The 19,210-nt window shown below is 35.9% G+C and overlaps 2 protein-coding genes across 3 annotated transcripts; one reads left to right on the forward strand and one right to left on the reverse strand.

The window, feature by feature from the left end:
* Nucleotides 1-225: 225 nt before the first annotated feature.
* Nucleotides 226-5,375, forward strand: LOC109158993. Of its 2 annotated transcripts, XM_019306954.1 has the most exons (8): nt 226-534; nt 957-1,315; nt 1,467-2,848; nt 2,990-3,676; nt 3,770-3,853; nt 3,956-4,031; nt 4,160-4,476; nt 4,635-5,375. In XM_019306954.1, the coding sequence occupies exons 3-8, from the start codon at nt 1,508-1,510 to the stop codon at nt 4,845-4,847; spliced, it is 2,718 nt and encodes a 905-aa protein (XP_019162499.1). In that variant the 5' UTR covers nt 226-534; nt 957-1,315; nt 1,467-1,507; the 3' UTR covers nt 4,848-5,375. The 2 variants fall into 2 exon arrangements, with proteins under 2 accessions (XP_019162499.1, XP_019162498.1); XM_019306953.1 differs by lacking the exon at nt 957-1,315.
* A 159-nt stretch (nt 5,376-5,534) lies between these two features.
* LOC109158992 (probable polyribonucleotide nucleotidyltransferase 1, chloroplastic) lies at nt 5,535-18,218 on the reverse strand. The gene is made up of 25 exons (XM_019306952.1): nt 17,771-18,218; nt 17,611-17,679; nt 17,284-17,390; nt 17,160-17,202; nt 16,548-16,631; nt 16,343-16,407; nt 16,090-16,246; nt 15,613-15,669; nt 15,161-15,274; nt 14,571-14,834; nt 13,398-13,472; nt 12,282-12,395; nt 11,424-11,516; nt 10,617-10,795; nt 10,208-10,391; nt 9,156-9,203; nt 8,906-8,978; nt 8,355-8,428; nt 8,172-8,276; nt 7,984-8,078; nt 7,461-7,524; nt 7,303-7,356; nt 7,179-7,220; nt 6,645-7,077; nt 5,535-5,906 (listed from the first exon to the last, which is right to left on the reverse strand). Exons 1-24 carry the CDS (start codon nt 18,029-18,031, stop codon nt 6,712-6,714), a joined length of 2,787 nt encoding a protein of 928 aa, XP_019162497.1. The 5' UTR covers nt 18,032-18,218; the 3' UTR covers nt 5,535-5,906; nt 6,645-6,711.
* Between the last annotated feature and the right edge of the window lie 992 nt (nt 18,219-19,210).

Below are 19,210 nucleotides of genomic sequence, written 5' to 3' on the forward strand. Positions count from 1 at the left end.
TTCAATGAAACTGCATATTAAATTTGTTGGAATAATGTTTGAATATTGACACGAGGAGATAGACCCAACGTAACAAAAAATTGATTAAAAAATTTGAACTTGCAGATAATGCTCTTGTTAGTGTAATATACTTTCCATAAATTTCACCCCGTTAGTGTAATGCTGCTACATCACTCGCGGCACTGGTACAATTTACCGTGCTTGACGGCGCGTGCGTCACTCTGAGTGGTTGTTAACCCACATATATGCATACAGCGCCATCTTTCTCTCTCTCTCTCTCTCTACCCGCGTCGAAGCTGAACCGCAACCCGACCCGTAAACGCGACGGACCACCCCCGTCACCCGCCTCCGCCATAGCCCGGCACCTCTCATTCACCCGAAACACACGGACAACGCCTTCTCTCTATCTCTTATCAGTTCTTCATCCTCCCCTCCGCTCATTTCCAGAGCCATTCTGAGCACCGGCTGACCTCTTTGCTCCCGCTCCCATTCTCGGAGCTGGGAAATGCAAGCTCTGAGCTGTTTATTTTTCTGGTAAATTTGTAAATCGTTCGTGGCGTATCGGATTCATGTGGATTTTGTTTGCTCTATTTTTCTGCATTTTGGGAACCCTAAGTCGAATTATTGTTACTTCAGAATGAAATGTTTTGAAAAATTATGGTTGGGCCGTACTCGAAGAATGTATGTGTCTATCTGTATATATGAACGCATATATCTAACTACTACTTGAATTATTTAAATATAACTGCAAGTGATCTACTTTTATACAATATATAAGGTTGTTCAATGGTGATGCTAAGTGCCCCCCTACTTTTTCATAACTGAAAATATTTTTAGATTCCAGTTTAGATAGAATATTGTATTTAGTAGTTCTATGGTTATTTGAGTTGCTGTTTGTTTATCAATTTTTTGCTATTCTGCTCAAGCTTAACAGTGCAATGCTTTCATTTTTTGAGGTTGCTCTGCTCGAAAGTTAAGAGATAAGAGGAAACTTTGTAATTTGCAATCGGTTTCTTTGTGAAGCTTCGGGATTCAGTTTCCATACCCTTTGTGGACCATTACATCCTCAATCATTGAGACATATTGATTTCGTTGCCTCTTATTTACTTATCCTATGAATATGGCGGGAGCACTGCTGCCTTGATGCCTGTAACCCCACCTTATGTTGGTTTTGCAAAGAAAGGGGATTCTAGCTCATCTCTAAAGCACTCAGCAAACATTTATGAACTTTTACAAACAGAAACTGTGAAGTGGATGATAGAGAATACCATCATTGCAGTGAAATGAAGAATCTTTGTTGTGAAATCTTGGCAATGTTGAGTTTTTATTTTTTTATCCATTTGTGATGAAATATTCTCCTCCTTTAAATCTGAAAAGCAACAAAAATTTCTTCTGGTGGTTGAATGTGATTGCTTATAGTGGATAGTACAAAATTTTCAACACATCTTTTTCTTGTTTCCTTTTAGGGAGCACAAAATTCAGCAATACAACCTGGTTGGGCCTCTAAATGGTTGGAGAGATGACATCACTTCGTGCATCTGGATATGTTGATCCTGGTTGGGAGCATGGTGTTGCTCAAGATGACAAGAAAAAGAAAGTCAGATGTAATTACTGTGGGAAGGTAGTCAGTGGTGGGATATATAGATTGAAGCAACATTTAGCTCGGCTCTCTGGTGAAGTCACCTATTGTGACAAGGCTCCAGAGGAGGTCCGCTTCAAGATGAGAGAAAATCTAGAAGGGTGTCGTTTCAGTAAGAAACTTAGACGTGTTGAATATGATGAACAAACATATTTGAATTTCCATGTTAGTGATGATGCAGAAGAAGAGGATCAGATAGGATACAAGAATAAAGGAAAGCAATTGGCTAATGACAAGGGTTTGGTTATAAATTTGACTCCTCTCAGGTCACTAGGATACGTTGATCCTGGGTGGGAACACGGTGTTCCTCAGGATGAGAGGAAAAAGAAGGTAAAATGCAATTATTGCGAAAAAATAGTCAGTGGTGGTATAAACCGTTTCAAACAACATCTAGCAAGAATACCAGGGGAAGTTGCACCTTGTAAAAATGCACCTGAAGAAGTATATCTTAGGATAAAAGAAAATATGAAATGGCACCGCACAGGAAGAAGGCATAGGCGACCTCACACTAAAGAGCTATCAGCCTTCTATGTTAACTCAGATAATGAAGACGAAGATGAAGATGAAGATCACGAAGAAGAGGCAGTACATCACATGAGCAATGAGAAGCTTTTAATTGGAGATAAAAGAATCAACAGAGATTCGGGGAGGCTTTTTAAAGGGACATCTTGTAGTAGTGTGTCTGAACCATTACTAAAAAGATCAAAGATTGACACATTTGGAGCAAGGACACCAAAGACACCAATTCAAGCTCCTGGAAAAAAAGTAAAAACAGGTTCTAACAAAAAATCCCGCAAGGAGGTCATGTCTGCAATTTGTAAGTTCTTCTATCATGCTGGAGTTCCTCCTCATGCAGCAAACTCTCCCTATTTCCATAAAATGCTGGAGTTGGTTGGTCAGTATGGACAGGATTTGGTAGGTCCTTCAAGCCAAGTGCTATCTGGAAGGTTTCTACAGGATGAAATTTTGACAATTAAGAATCATCTTGCTGAGTATAAATCTTCCTGGGCAGTCACAGGTTGCTCTATTTTGGCTGATAGTTGGCAAGATACACAGGATAGGACATTAATCAATATTTTGGTTTCTTGTCCTCACGGTATGTACTTTGTTTGTTCTGTTGATGCCACTGATGTTGTTGAGGATTCAACATATCTATTTAAGCTTCTTGATGGAGTGGTGGAAGATATGGGTGAGGAAAATGTTGTGCAGGTAACTTACCGTATAATCGAAATCTATAAACCTTTTGTTTAGTTATCTTTATTCTTATGATAAGCTAACTCTGCACCATACGCCTTCACCCCCAACACACACACATTAAAAAAAAAAACCAATAATAACTTGTCCATGCAGGTGATCACTCAGAATACACCAAGCTATCAAGCTGCAGGGAAGATGCTTGAAGAAAAAAGAAGTAATTTGTTTTGGACTCCTTGTGCTTCATATTGTATTGATAGAATGCTTGAAGACTTTTTGAAGATAAAATGGGTTGGTGAATGCATGGAAAAAGGACAGAAGATCACAAAATTCATTTACAACCGGTTCTGGTTGTTAAATCTTATGAAAAAGGAATTTACAGTGGGACAGGAACTTCTGAAACCCTCTTTCACCCAATTTTCTTCAAGTTTTACTACCGTCCAGAGTTTGCTGGATCAGAGGAATTGTCTTAAGAAAATGTTTCAATCAAACAAATGGCTTTCATCTAGGTATTCAAAATCAGATGAGGGTAAAGAGGTTGAAAAAATTGTTCTGAATGCAGCATTTTGGAGGAAGATGCAGTATGTGAGGAAATCAGTTGACCCTATCTTGGAAGTGCTTCACAATATCAATAGCAATGATAGCCATACAGTACCCTTTATCTACAATGACATGTACCGAGCAAAACTTGAAATCAAAGCTAATCACAATGATGACATGCGTAAATACCAACTCTTTTGGGATGTGATAGACAGTCACTGGAATTTATTATCTCACCACCCTCTCTACCTGGGTGCTTACTTTTTGAATCCTTCATACCGGTATCGCCCTGATTTTATTCCGGTAGGAGAGGATGTTTTCTTTAAAGTTAAATTTAATTCAAAATGGTTTAACTTACAGTTATATCTATTTTCAAACACGTGTGCATAATTGTAGCATCCAGAGGTTATACGTGGACTGAATGCTTGCATTGTTCAACTGGAACCAGACAACCACCGAAGAATTTCTGCATCCATGCAGGTGAGAGTTTCTGTATCAAGCTTATTTTTGCTGCAGATGACTGATCTCGACTCTTCTGCCGTCTTTTGCTTGCTACTAAAAATATCTCCATCTAATATTCAGATATCTGATTTTAACTCTGCTAAAGCTGATTTTGGGACGGATTTGGCAATTAGTACCAGAATGGAACTTAATCCAGGTAATACTATGATTATATCTTTTGAAAATTGTATGCGCACTTCCATATGTGGAGTGAATATATGAAAATTATCCTTTTCTTCTGATTTTGTATGAAATTTGAAGTTGCACTGAAATAATTTCCTGTAGCTGCATGGTGGCAACAGCATGGGATAAATTGTTTAGAGCTGCAGCGTATAGCTGTACGAATACTTAGTCAAACTTGCTCATCTTTTGGGTGTGAGCATAACTGGAGTATTTATGATCAAGTGCACAGTCAAAGGCATAACTATTTGGCGCAGAAAAGATTGAATGATGTTATCTATGTTCATTATAACCTGCGACTTAGGGAACGACAGAGGAGGAAGATGTCCAGTGATCCAATTATCCTTGATAGTGTGCTGCAAGAGAGTCTGTTATATGACTGGATTGTAGAGTCAGAGAAACAAGTCCTACAAGAAGATGAGGTACTCAATAGTCACACCATACCCTAAGCAATTGAATTGGTTGACAGTTTCCCCCCAATGTTGCTATAATATTTCCTTCTATTTATGTCATCATAATGATTCTTCAATCTAAACTTCTCTTGGCAGTATATATGATCAAAATCTTATTTCTAATGCAGGAAGTTCTGTATAGTGAAATGGATCTCGGTGAATATGATAATGATTTCATGGAGCATGATGGTGGAAACGGGGAATGTAGCAGGGGGTCAATGGAAATGGTGACTCTAGCTGGCATTGCCGGACCTCTGGAAGTTAATCCTGGGAGAGCAAGTGATGATGATGACGAAGACGATGCTGATCTCAATTTTCTAGATGATGATATAAGCGAGTAGTATCTACCCTTTCAACTGACATCATGAGATCGGTATCCAGCTTCCAACTCAAACCCAAACAGGAATGATTTGGTAGTTGAATTCGTTTGGTAACACCCTTGTCTAGAAAGTCTTACTTTGCCTACCCAATGAAGTCCAATAGAAGAGAGAAGAAACCGGCAAGCTGAAGCTCACATTTAGAAGGCCAATTTTGGACTATACCTATTTAGAGAGCCTTGTTTTCAGTCACCTGAAGGGGGCAACGTGCAAAGCTCCTGGAAATACCATGAGTGCATGCATGAGAGTTTTTGTTGGAGATGTGGCCTGTATGCAAGGGAGATGATTACCTTTAAAAAATTTAAATTGCATGAAAGAAAGAAGAAAGAAAGCTTGTAGAAGAAGAATACGAGGTATGCTCCCTGGTTTTGTTGTTGTAATAACCTTGTGAATTCAACTCTTCCAAGCTTTGAAGAATAACGAGGCTGCTGGCGTTGACATGCTTATGCTGTCATTACTTTTGCTTACAATGCAACCCCAGTTCACCATAAATAGTGTAATTAATGGGCTTTTGGGGCCCAATTTTTTTTTATTTTTTTTTTTCATTTTTCTGGGGAAAGATTATTTGCTCCTTTTTTTTTTTTTTTTTTCTTGGTACTTATCAGGATGTTCGCGGCCATAAACAAAATCAGTTAACAATGATAACTAAAATTTTCAGAGTATAATGACAACTCTATAGAACTCAATATTGTTAACAGACACTGCCAGACTTGAAGCAATCACAATTAGTTCTTCCAAACTCGAGTAATTTGGCTTTTCTATTTTAATACAGTTCACCTGAATTGGCTTCCAATGTATGGTGCCTGAGATTTCTCCATCCATGAGCCTACTCAACGACAGAAGCTGATCAAAATGCACAACGTGGAGAATATATATATTTCCAATGAGTGATCCATGGGGTATCCCTTTTCCCGATCATTGTCGTATGAAAATAACTCACTTCATATGGCAACTGCCCCTTCCTCTCAAGTCAATACACTTGCCTTTCATATGGTGGTTCTGTCAAGGTCCAGTTATGAATTCCTGAGACAAGATAATTTATGTAAACCTTACTCAGTTTGTTGTTTTCATGATAACACATATTTATTAATTAGAAGTAAAAATACAGGTATACACAAATCACAACTCCATAGATCAGTGAATTTAGGCATGTAATAAGCCACCTATTATTAAGAAACAACTAGTGAAATCTTTTGATGTAATAGACCGATGTATCTTGTTGCTAAAACATCCGGGAACAAAAGATCTGTCTATTGCTAAAGGTGGTAGTTCAAGGAAAATTAGAGAACAAGCATAGCTGACAGAAAAGTATAATAAAATAAATGCGCCCTATTTGGTAACATAGTTAGTTTATCGGCCAATTTTGGCTTATTTAAACACTATTAGCTATTTGACTTAGTTAAACATTCAATATAAGTATTTGATTAGTTAGCTTTTTGTAACAACTTATTGTTTTACAATGCTAAAATTCAAAAAGCTGCTCAAAGTAGTTTTTTCGATAAGCTTTTTGAGAAAGTCACGTAATATCAGCTAACAGCTAATTTACCAAACATCTATCTACAATCAGCTAATGCTATCAACTATTCAAACCCACTAACCCAATCAGCTAAAAGCTATTTACCAAACATCCCCAATCTTATTTTATTTTTTTAAACAAAGTTAAAAGTCCACTGGTTAGATTCCCTATGCATTACCAAGATTAGTAGGGATGACCACATGAATCCCATAAAAACCTTATAATTGGATAAATGCAGTTCATACCTTCATTTGCTGAAAGGGAAAATCATCCACTGCATTAGAAAAAAGGAGCGAAACATAGAGCAGATTGCTAGCCAACTTTGGCCTCTCCATTCACCAGTGCACCTTCACTTTTACTTGAGAGGTTGACAACTGATTTATCACTTCCTTTCATTGCCTTGTCTTTGTCAGTATTTTGCCCATCCTTCACAGGGCTGACCAATTTCTTGGGTGGCTTTTTATTTTCTAATGTGGAATTCTTATCCTTTGCTGGATTAGCATTCGCCATTTCTAAATCATCCTTCGGCGCACTTGACTTAGTTTTACTTTTCTCAAGAGATTTCTGTGAAACAGAAGTGTCCTTTGCAAGGCTAACAGCTTGTTGCTTGGGTTTCTCTGGGTCAGGATTGGGCAACAAGGCACGACGGCTTAACCTAAGTTGTCCTTTGTCATTGATCTGTTATGGAAATTGCAAGTTAACATCAAATTCTGAAAATTTATGAGGTCTAGGAAACCAAAACTAGAAGTTATTCAAGCATTCATAAATACAACTGCAACCTCAATAAGTTTGACGTCAACACGGTCTCCTACTTTAACCACCTGAAACAGTGAAGAAATAGATCACCTACTTGTACAACTGTGTGTTTAAATTGCAAAACAACCTAGGTCAGAGAGGACTTACATCTTCCGCTTTAGCCAGCCAACTTTCACTCAACTCACTAATATGGCATAGTCCCTTACATTAAAAAAGTGTAGATGAGCAATTTCCAGAGTACAGAAGAAGAGATCCACCAAGTTTGTCTTGTAAGATCTAATCCTAAAATGCATAGCGGTACATACCTCTCGTCCAGGGGAAATCTCTATGAAAACTCCATAAGGAGCAATTGACTTTATCTCACAGTTCCTGGTTGAGGCAAGACAGAAGAATACCAAAAAGAAAAGGGGGAAAAAAGCACACAAATCAGTAGATTGAACTAGTACTCCCTCCCATCCCATTTTATCTGTATTAGTTTGATATTAAGTGTATTGTTAAATAATTAAAAGTAGACTAAAGATAAGTATCATGGGACCCATAAGCATTTAAAGTGTTAATTATGATACTCTAAAATTAATGATTAGATTTAGGGAAGAAGTTTCTGCTTTTAAAAATTGCACAAGTATAAAAGGCAAGTAGGAAAATAATTTCTGGCAGAGAGGGTTTTTAATTAAGAAACTGTGGCACCAGAAAATTGCATTAAAAAAAAAAGTTTATAAAAGGCACAGATTAAAGCTGCATTGGCTCTCTTTTAACAGCCAAACAAGTATTCTTTGGCCCTGTGAATAAATCTGTATACACTAAGGATCGCCAAGAAACCAAGAATACCTGTATATGTCACCAACAGTTGGAACAATTATGAGATTACTAATAATAGCTTTGGCCTTTTCCAGAGTTGTCAAATCCTTTGCAGTTATCTTCACCTGCAAATAGGCAGATGTGAGACTCATAAGCTTGTAGTATTGATCTTCCAGCGGGAAGCAGAAACTTTAAAATGAGATATTTATCTTGCTTACAACTCCATCTTGTGTCTCAATAGCGTCAACCCCTGTTTCTTCGATAATGCTCTTCACTCTTTTCCCACCAGAACCAATAATGAGGTTAATTTTCTCGGGTTTGACCTATGGAATCAATAAATTAGGGAGAGGGAAATAAATGACAAGATCATCATACTAAAAAAATATTGATCAAGACCAAACCTTCATCACATGAATTATTGGAGCGTATTTTGAGAGCATTTTTGAAGGAGGTGGTGAGCATTTTAACATCTCAGCTGATGAATATAAAATAGAGGAGCGAGTAAGCAACTGTACAGTGGAAAGGTTCAAGTAACATGGAGATTGAATGAAAGAGGAAAACACATGTACATGATATAACACCATAGCCATTGCTGCCTTGAAACTAGTAAGCATCTAACAAATTCTAGACTATTCAGTGACAGTAATGAATATAAGTTTTGCAGAAAGAATATAAGACTACTAGTAAGTCATTACTTTTGAACCATCAAGTTAAAATATAAAGGAAATCTTAAACCAAATTAACTTATAACATCCAGTGAGTTTAGGCACACAAGGAATTCTAAAACAAGTCAGGAGCTTATCTTTAAACATCCAAAACCCTTTCCCCTTTGTAGATTAAGTTATTAATGGTGACAAAGAAAGCACCATTTGTTTCCATTGATCAAAATTTCAATCTATTCATGTCAAGAGAAATGTTAGGAAGCACTCATACTACATGAGGTGAAAGTTACCAAGCAGTTTTTTCCGACCGTCTTTTGCTTGTAAGAGAGCCTGCTCCATGATTGGTAACGTAATTCCTACCACCTTTCATGACATGAGAAATGAGTTAAAGAGGTGAAAAGGTCTAGCCAATCACAAAGTAGCTGCTAGAGAAAAATAAGATCTTTCAACCTCTATCAAATAAACCCAAGTTCATCTGAGCTAAACAAATGTGCTAATCAGTTTCAGATGATCAAAGAGTAGAATAAATAGAATGGCTACCTTTATATCCATTTGGAATGCAGTGATGCCATCAGCATTTCCAGCAACCTGCGGAACCAAAATTGTTATTTATTTTATATAGCTTTCAGTTCTACAATTTAAAATCATAGAAATCAAATGTATGTGCTATATATTGCATGAATATACAGGAACAAATTTGTTTTGAATGTTTTGCACGTTATGTCACAACTGATAATGATGATTCAACTGAGTTCAAATGCTAACAAAGAAAAAGAAAAAAATTGAGTAGAGAGCTATCTGCAACTTCTGAAAACTTCAACCATATGATCTCATCAAAGGTAACTAGTCCTTAGCACAGTCCATTGCAAAAAAAAGCATTATGTACCCAGCACAGCCCTTAATGAAAGGAAATTTTGTTATAAACAATTTCTAAGTCAATAATTAGTCCGACACAAACATATATGCTGCCAAGAAATGTCCAGCCGCTATGGCTTGCACCTATTCATATAGGGCCCTGTAGCCAGTGCAATCTCACGGGTACAAAAGATTAGATCTCAAGGGTAATCTCACTACTGGATTTGATTGATGGAGCAATAGACACATTTAAGGTATAATGCAGCAATCCATTGCACCCAGATGGGCAAGTTATTCATTACTGTTACCTGAAACAATAATATAAGAATCCACAAAAATATGCAGAAGTTCAAAGAAAGAATGACTGTAGTCCAATAAATATATCCCCATCAATTCACACTAGTGCCAATTTTGTTCAATTAATAATTATTATAAAAAATGCATTATTTGCTCCCCTGAATAGAAAGCGCAGGCAAGCAGATCATGGTGTTACAAATATTGCAATTGCAACAGATCGGCACATATTACTTGGCATCAATGTCTGTACAGTTATGCTGACTCTTATACAGAGCTAAGGGAAGTGATCCATATGAAAGATTCAAGGTCCTATGTGATTGCAATTACCCATAAGGCCATAAATCTTTGGAACATAAGTGCTCAAAGCATTTAACCATTTTGTCCAAGTGACACAAACAAACATAAGCATAGGTAGATACAAGATATTCCATAAATAGCACCTTAAAATCCATATCGCCTGATGCATCCTCTGATCCAGTGATGTCTGAGAGAATTAGTGGAGTTCCATCTCCCCCAAATTCTTTAGTGTCCAAAACCATACCCATGGCTATACCAGCAATAGAGTACTTTACAGGAACACCAGCATCCTGCAGTGCTAAGCAACCCCCACACACAGATGCCATACTGTCACATAGAAATAATAGATGGTTACATGAAGACAAGAACATGAATTCAAGAATAGGCTTTTAAGATCTACTCTCCCCACAGCAGGAAATTAGTCATTGAATATGATCAAGACAATATAATAAACATGTTTATATATGTATATATATATATATACACACACACACACACACACACACACACACACACAACACATCATTAAGTAAAGTCTGCAAAAAACTCTACCTTGACGAGCCATTGCTTTCAGTTATAGTACTCTCAACACGTACTGTATAAGGAAAATCATCGTCAGAAGGCAATATAGGCTCTAATGCTCTCTCTGCCAGCATTCCATGACCAATCTCCCTCCTAGATGGTGCTCCCACCCGTCCAACTTCACCAACACATGAAGGCGGAAACGAGTACTAGATAACATCCAAGGAAGAAAAGTGTTTTACTTAGAAACGCTATTCAAAGAACATGATTTGATCAGAAAAGATCTGGGGGAGGAAAAAGGAAGACATTCAGAGATCTAATAAGAAACTAACAGCAACATCAATGAGGTCCAACAAAAAGCAGAGGGAACAAGATAAGAAAGCAGTTATGGACCAAAAAACTTTTGCAATAATCTCCTGGTATTGGAATATTCAAATAAAATGGAGGAATGAATATATAACTTAAAAAGATAAAATAAAATGGAAAACCTAAAAAAAAAAAAAAAAAGGTGAAGATCTGTCTGGAAGCTTTCTAGTTGTTACTTCTATATATGGTGATGGATATGCAGCAACTCAAAGAAAGTGAAAGACAAAGGAACTGGCAAGGATTGAGGCCATAAATTTGACTTCGAGTACTATTTAAGCATAAACTAGAACTAAAAAAACATCCTGAAGAACACAGATTCAGAACAGTGAAACTCAAACATTAGTTGCAAAATCATGCAACACTTTGGTGATTTAATCATCTAATACTTGTCAAACAAAAATAGGTATCTAATTGCACAAACAACTGAACAAGCATCAGAATAAAAAGCATACACATTTGTAAAAATGATACCTGGAGATAGAATCTCTTATATTCATCTTCATCAACAAGGTTGTCAATTTTTTGTGCCATTTGTTTGTCACCAAGTGTAACCACTGCTAAGGACTGAAACCAAAGGCAGTGAAAATAATTGGAAGAAAAAATTGAAAAATAAGGCAAGATAATATGATTTTTCCAAAGGAATGACTCAAATTAACCACTTGATGGTCAACAGATGAGATCCTCACTTTTCTATCAGCAACTTATCAATGAGAAATGCTTTGTCCATCATGTAAATCAAACAACCACCACCAACCGAATATATTGCAACACTAAAGAAACATTAGAATTAAGTTATCCAAGATGCTGAGTTATCACATTTGAGGTGTAGACAATGTAGTTAGATTCAATACAGACCCAACTCCCAACAGATGATTTTAAAGAAATGCAACAAGAATATAATTATCGTTATGAAAGAATGCCACTAAAAACCAAACTGAACTGAAAATTGAAATGCAAAAACCGCATTTTACACTTTTTGAGAATTATAGGATTAAATTGATTGAACAATTAATAAATTCTTAACTTCATAATTGAATACATTGTAATACACATTATATATTATTTGTATACACATTTTTATGTACATATATCCACTAGTAGATGAGTATATTTATGTATACACATATATAGCCCATGTTGTGAGTGTTACACCTTTGAGCATCATATTACAGTACTAAATTGATTAGCAGTTAGCATATAAATCCTGTTAGAAAACTAAAGACATTTGTACATTTCACACATCTAAGAAACATAGCAGACAGCCAGATAGCAGATGCAAGACAAATTTGATACAAATTGTTGAGAACTTGAGACCAAACAAATATCCACCTGTGTTTCTCCTCGGGTAAAAAGAGCACTTCCATGTGCTCTAGGAAGTATTCCACAGCACGAATTGATTGGCCGTAACTCCTGAGGAGTTCTTCCATCACTTCTCTTCCCACCCTGTACACCAAACAAATAAACACATCAGAATACAATACATTTGTTTAAAAAACATTGATTCCAGTATGATTCCAATTGATCGAATTAGACCAATGAACAGGAATCTGAGAGCCCTAGGAAGCATAAGGAAACAACTTTAAAAGCATCTCTCATCACTAATTGATAATGAATTCTAAAGTTTTGATAGTTCTATCTGCAATCTGCATAATTAACATATGGATCTATTAGGCAAAGGATATGCAAGATATATGAGTTATGATAAATGGAAAAAAAATATGAGCATCCACACATAGGCAAAAAGGAGCCATCTGAGTACCAAGATTACAACATAAGCAAATTTACTGTCTAGACATTGACTATTAATTGATGACTAGACATTGACTGTTATTTGAAGGCTATGCAAATGTGTCTACAATCAATCATTACATCTGCAAGAGTCAGTCAAGCTAGCCTGTACAAATTTTAAGCTTGTCCCTTTGCCCAAAATAATTGTCAGAAGGCTATGCAAATGTGTCTACAATCAATCATTACATCTGCAAGATTCAGTCAAGCTAGCCTGTACAAATTTTAAGCTTGTCCCTTTGCCCAAAATAATTGTCAGTACTAAAACTTAAAAAACTACTCATATTTATTTTACACAACACAGTAAGAGGTAGAATAATTTGGTCCTTTTCTTTATGGAAATTATATTAATTGCATCTCAAAGAGTATAATGATTAATAGAGAAGGAACATTTCAGTATCAAGTCTAAAACTATTCACTTTCCCTCAACAGAGATAATATATAAAGATAGGTCATATATTCTTTTTCTTTTTTACACTTCAGCATTAAATAAACCAAATGAGTAAAATCTTGTGATTCTCAAAACCCCAATTGGAGAAAAAGAAGACTTTCCATTCTAGAAACAGTCACTTCACAGAATCAGTATAAAAACAAGGTGTCAAAGTTTTCTTGAAAATCTAATTTGAACAGAGTTTTCTACATGTTTCATGGAAACTTCACCTCCACAATCCGCTTGCGCAAAAATTTGGATGTAACCTCTTTAAATACCAGCTTCACATCAACCTCTGAATATAGCTGAAAATGAAAAATGAAAAATGAAGCACGGCTTTAGGAAATTAATAGGAGAACAGTCATTTATGGATGAAGATGGAACTAACAGGAAAAAAATGCCTAGTAACCTATGTTTTCAATGAGCATATTTATTATTTAAAATGTAATATCAATCACTTAAATTCATATACCATGTCTGCATTCACCCCAAAAATTCATAATGACTTGAACATGGAAAATTTTGTTAAGGTTTCCTTAAGGGTAGTACCTGGGGGATATTAATCAACCAAATAGGATCTTTAAGCAAAAGATTAAAAATCAGGGATTTAAGTATTCCATCTATTCTCAAATGCTTGATATCTGACTTAGTAGAAGACTTGCAAAAGGCAAACTCCCAATGAATTCTTATTAGATTACAACCTCTATTGGTAGTGTAAGGAGAAAATATGTTGCAAACAAAGAAGCATTAAATTAACCTTGGAGGCTGGAGCACCTCACAGAAAATGCATAATAGTTGTTTACAAAAATCTTTTTATATAACAAGGGCCTTTCAGACTAGGTAGATCATCTCCCATCCCCACCTAAGTTCCATATGTATACACAGCCTTATAAAGCATATCACTTTCAGTTGGAAGTGTCTAAAATTTATAATTCACAGTATAAGATTGGTGCAACAAGATGCAGACTGATCTATATTAACAAATGAATATGCTATAGATTGCCTTTGGACACCCTGTTAAACCTGCTAGTTCTGGATTTGGGTTTACACAAATTTACTATAACTGATATTCTCATAAGATTAAAATGCAGATTGTATACATTACAGCATTGAATGTTTTTTGTAGGGCTTAAAAGTATGTTAAGATGAAAACCACATGAAACATTTGATGTTTTTCTTTATTCACAAACTTATTGGTGATATAGAAACTTAGCTGCATATTATGATGTACTTATCACATCAATTATGTTTCTGTTGATGCTAACCAATGTTAAGGCTCTAATACCAAAATGCTGTTCAAGCCTTCAAGGTAAAACTAGAGAATTATCTTACCAAACTCATTTTTAACACACAAGTGAATTAAGAAAGTAGGAAATTAAGAACCAAAAACTCTTGAGTACTACCAAGGGAATAGATTTCCTTCCAACCGGCTTTATGTGAACATCACCTTCATCAACTTCACCATCAACAACAACTTCTTCATCCTCATCTTCATCTTCCAACAAATCTGGTATCAGTTCATTGGATACAAACTCTTCCATCTTGCTAACATAGCCCTTTTCTGAAAGTATACTTTTAACCTTAGACTCCAATAACCCTAATGCCTTCCTTCTAGGAATCTTGTTTTTAATTTGTAGCACTTCCACTAATTCTGTACCAACAATTTCCTGGAGAAACATGTAAACATTTACATAATGAAGGGTATGTCCTGTGACTTGTGAGAACACAAACTAAAGGACCAAGTGAAAGAAAACAAGAACATTAAAGCATAGTTCAAAAGATTAAAGATAAAATAAATAAAATGGCATAAACAGAAAACAAAAAATACTAAACAGTAAAAAAATATAATAACAATTACGGAGTATAATTTTCTCTAAGGGAAAGAAATGACACTATGACAAAAATGTCTAAGATTTAAAATAGACAGAAAAATAAGTTGCACTCTCTGAAAAGAAGAATGGCATGAGTCTCCCTGAGAAGATTTATAACATACTTCAACTAAATTATAGAGTTCGGGAGGAGGTAACTTGATTGCATCAAGCATTTTTGGCTTTCCACAATTCTTCACTAAAGCTTTAACCTCCTTGCATATGGCCTGTACAGCATCCTGAAATGGTGAACATTAAAGAGTTTAGTCAATCATGACCTTCCTGTATATATTGCTTTTAACAGTTGTCAGTTCATATGCAACTACTTTGTATCTACTTGTAGCACAAAAGAGCAATTCCAATAACAAGAACTTTCAAGAGAAATGATAACAGTTCCAGACAAGAAACGCAAAATGAAGAGTATTTCAAGCAACATACCTAAGGAGAATCATAATGGATATCATATAGTGTTAAACTAATGAGCAAGCAATACCAAGAATCTCAAGAAAGAAAACACAGAATGTGGCAAAAATAAGTGAAGTGATACTAAAACAGCTATAAACTTAACATAAACTACCTGTCCCACTTGTACAGCTTCAAGCAACTTTTCCTCAGGAAGGAAATCACAGTATCCCTATAACAATAAAATATTAGAGTCTAGAGTCAAGATAAATGAGTAAGAAACTAAATATATAATAGCATCAACTAGAGAAAGCATATTTGGGCAATCATCGAGCTGCTGATGCATTAACAGCAACTTCATTTCTTAATCATTGCAACGGGCTGTTTCATCAGAAAGATTAGTTTCTACATTTTAGAAGCTACATGTTCAAGGTAGAATGCAAGAGATTCTCAAGGGAATTACAGGAAAGATAAGATGGGTAAAAAAAGTATGCACTGATATAAGTTTCCATGTATTTCTCTGTGAGGTTTATTTCCTCACTCATCGAGCTTGGCCTCGTGGTCAGTCGATTATCACAGAATTCACAACCCTGTGACTAGAAAAATTACCATGCATCTAACATAACTAGGTATCTCTGTAATGCAAACCAACCTCAATCATCAATATTGCATCATCTGTGCCTGCTAGTATCAAATCCAACTTTGACCCCTCCATCTCCTCAGTGGTTGGATTTACAATGAACTTGTCACCAATAAGACCAATTCGGACTCCTGCAATGGCCTTTGAATGTGGTACTTCTGATATGGCCCTGTAGCATTCACAAACTATTTGAGATGAAGTGATTCAACACACAATAAATCTGAAAAGGTAAATCCATTGGGGGCATTAAAGAGAAGTTGCTTACATGGCAATTCCAGCAGCTGTCAATGCCAAAGAATCAGGGGGGTGCAAACCATCATAACTTAATACCTGCAATTCATGGGAGCAATGGTAGTTGAAGATGTCATATAAGGACATAATGTTTGAATAAGATAAACATGTTACGTTACAGATGTAACATGCCTTAAAATTGCAGAAATATGTTCTCTATTAAAAGGAAAAGTGTATACCCAAGAAAGTACTTGAACTTCATGGTAGAATCCCTTAAGCATAGTTGGCCGTAGAGGTCGATCTATCAACCTACAAATGTGAACCTGCAAGAATGAAGTACTTTAAAATAAATAAATAAATAAATCTTACATCTTCTCAAAAATAATAAAAATTTTGGAATGTATTTCAAGCCAATTGATTGCTAATTTTGTTGAGTCTTCGTGGAACAGGTTCATTTAGTGAACTTGTGATTCAACCAGCCAGTGTACTACCTGAATCAGATTGAGTGCTTATTTTGTAGACATGAAGAGTCGCATGTATTTTATAGTGATTTTTTTCCACCCAAAAATTCTTCTTGCAAAAAGAAATATGACAGTAATGAAATATTCTGATGATGGGGAAAACAAACATATGCACAGCAATTTTAAAAAGCATCAATTTCATGTAGTGTAATGACAGATCATAGAATAAGTAAATGAAGTAGTACTGAGCAGAACTATAGGTAGAAGAACTTAAGTGCAACTAAACACTTGCGGATCCAAAGGAACTGTAGCAGTTATTACATATAATATGAAGATAAGACGGGACACTCAGAAACATTCAAAATTAGGAGATTCTGCAAAATGTAGTACCTCGTGATCCTTTGCTCTCCCTTCTCGTTTGAAAAATCCTCCACTGGAAATGGCAGTGTTTGTAACTATAACTTCATATAAAGCCATACATAGGAAAATGGAAATAATAGGAAGTGAGACCTACCTGGTGCGACCAGCTGCCGAAAATCTTTCTTGATATTGAACAGATAGAGGGAAGAAATCAGAAGGCTCGCTCGGATCATCAGCTAAGCATACAGTTGTATAGATAATCTGGAGAACATTTTTTTAAAAGTCTTTCCATGAGAAAATGACTCCAATATTTTTCCCACCGTTCAAAAATACTGAGAGATACACGTAAATAATCTACCAATGCAGTCTATAGGAAAAATCCAGAAGTGCAAAAATATGCTGCAAAAGCATTAACTTCCAACCAGAGTAAATAATTCAAACAAAACCACTAGTAAGTAAATCCAATTGGGAGAAAACTCACAGTTTCCCCATCCGTTACAGTAACTGCGCCACTAGCTTGCCTGCCGACATGACCTGTCTCAACCGTTATCTGCAAGAGGTAACCAAAAAAAAAAAAATCACTATAATATCAGAATTCACGAACCTATCCTGGAACGAAATTGAAAGAAAAGAATACTGACATAACGGTCTCCAACAGGAATCCTGACTGAATAGGGGCGAGGCAAGGAGGCAGGAGAGGCAGAAAACGACGAAGACGACGCTGCGTCCGAAGTAGCTCGAACAGCCAACTGATAACATAGTTTGCCGCTCTTTCTTCTTCTAGTCGGAGCTCTTCTTCTAGCAATGGAGGAAGGTGTGAGTTGCAGAGGAAGGAATCTGTAGCGAGCTGTGGTAGGCGTGAAGTGCAGAGGCCGGCCATGGAAGGTAGGGTTTGCCAACATTTCTTCCACTGAAGGAGAGTGACAGTAGTGAGAGCGTGAGGAATGGAACTTATCCGTTTCGTTACAGTGTCTGGAACGGTGGATAGCAAAGAAATCTGTATCGTGTTTATATATAGTCGCTAAAAGGCCGCCAGTTCAAGTGAGGCGCGACGAAAACCTTTTCTCCATCACTCCATTGCCCGCTATAATATCTGGATGTTCTAGGCTTCTAGTCCTAGCCAAGTTTAACTAGATACTTAACCGTTTAACTTTGATGCTATTTTTAAGAGATTTTTATAATAGTGATTAGGAAATAAAATATGGGAGGGAGGTTTAAAAAAAAAAAAAAAAGTGATATTAAAGTTAGAATAGCGACTACTTTGACTCGTCTCAGCGGTGCGAATTGCGTCTAGTTGCTCTTTTTTTCTTTTTTTTTTTCTACCATTCTCTTGATATTTGTAGGAGCATTATTTTTGTTTAAAATTTGTGCTTCCCATCTGTTGAGCTGCATATTACTGTACCAATCTCCCTCTATGGTGCGCTGGTGGTGATGCTCTTAGGCAAGCTTTAAAATGGTAAAATTTAAATTTATTATCCATTGCTATTGAAATCATAATGAAAATCAAATATTTAGTAAGGTACGATAATGATTTTTTGTGGAAGTATTTTGAATGTCTGGTTGTATGATGAAATTGAAATTATTATCAATAATACTAATGTTTGGTTATGCATGACACCGGGATAAAGGTTTTAAAAATGCAAAAGTAAGGAATTAAGACAATTGATCATACCAGGACTATGTGGTCCAATGGTACCCGGGTTGGACTTCCGTTTGGAAGGTTGTGAGTTCGAGCCTCAGTGGAGGCGTTATTAGCTCTTTGTGTTTCAGTAGGTTGAGAAAGTATATGAACAGATACTACAATGTAATAGAGCTAGTAGCATTCAAAAAAAAAAAGACAATTGATCATAATATAATGACATTTAAAACACCAATATGAACAACAAAAATCTAAAAACACTAATCCAAACTTTAAAAGCAAATTACCAATAAAATATAATGATACTTGTTTTTAACTAGGGAATGGGGGGTTTTAATTAAATGTGTAATCAAATCACATATTTGTGTTTTGAAAAGTTGTCAAAAAGAAAAAATCAACCAAACACTAACTATAATTTTGATTCTCATTGATTGTGTGTAAC

The sequence above is a fragment of the Ipomoea nil genome, unplaced genomic scaffold, assembly GCF_001879475.1.
Source record: "Ipomoea nil cultivar Tokyo-kokei standard unplaced genomic scaffold, Asagao_1.1 scaffold2826, whole genome shotgun sequence".
NCBI classification, from domain to species: Eukaryota; Viridiplantae; Streptophyta; class Magnoliopsida; order Solanales; family Convolvulaceae; genus Ipomoea; species Ipomoea nil.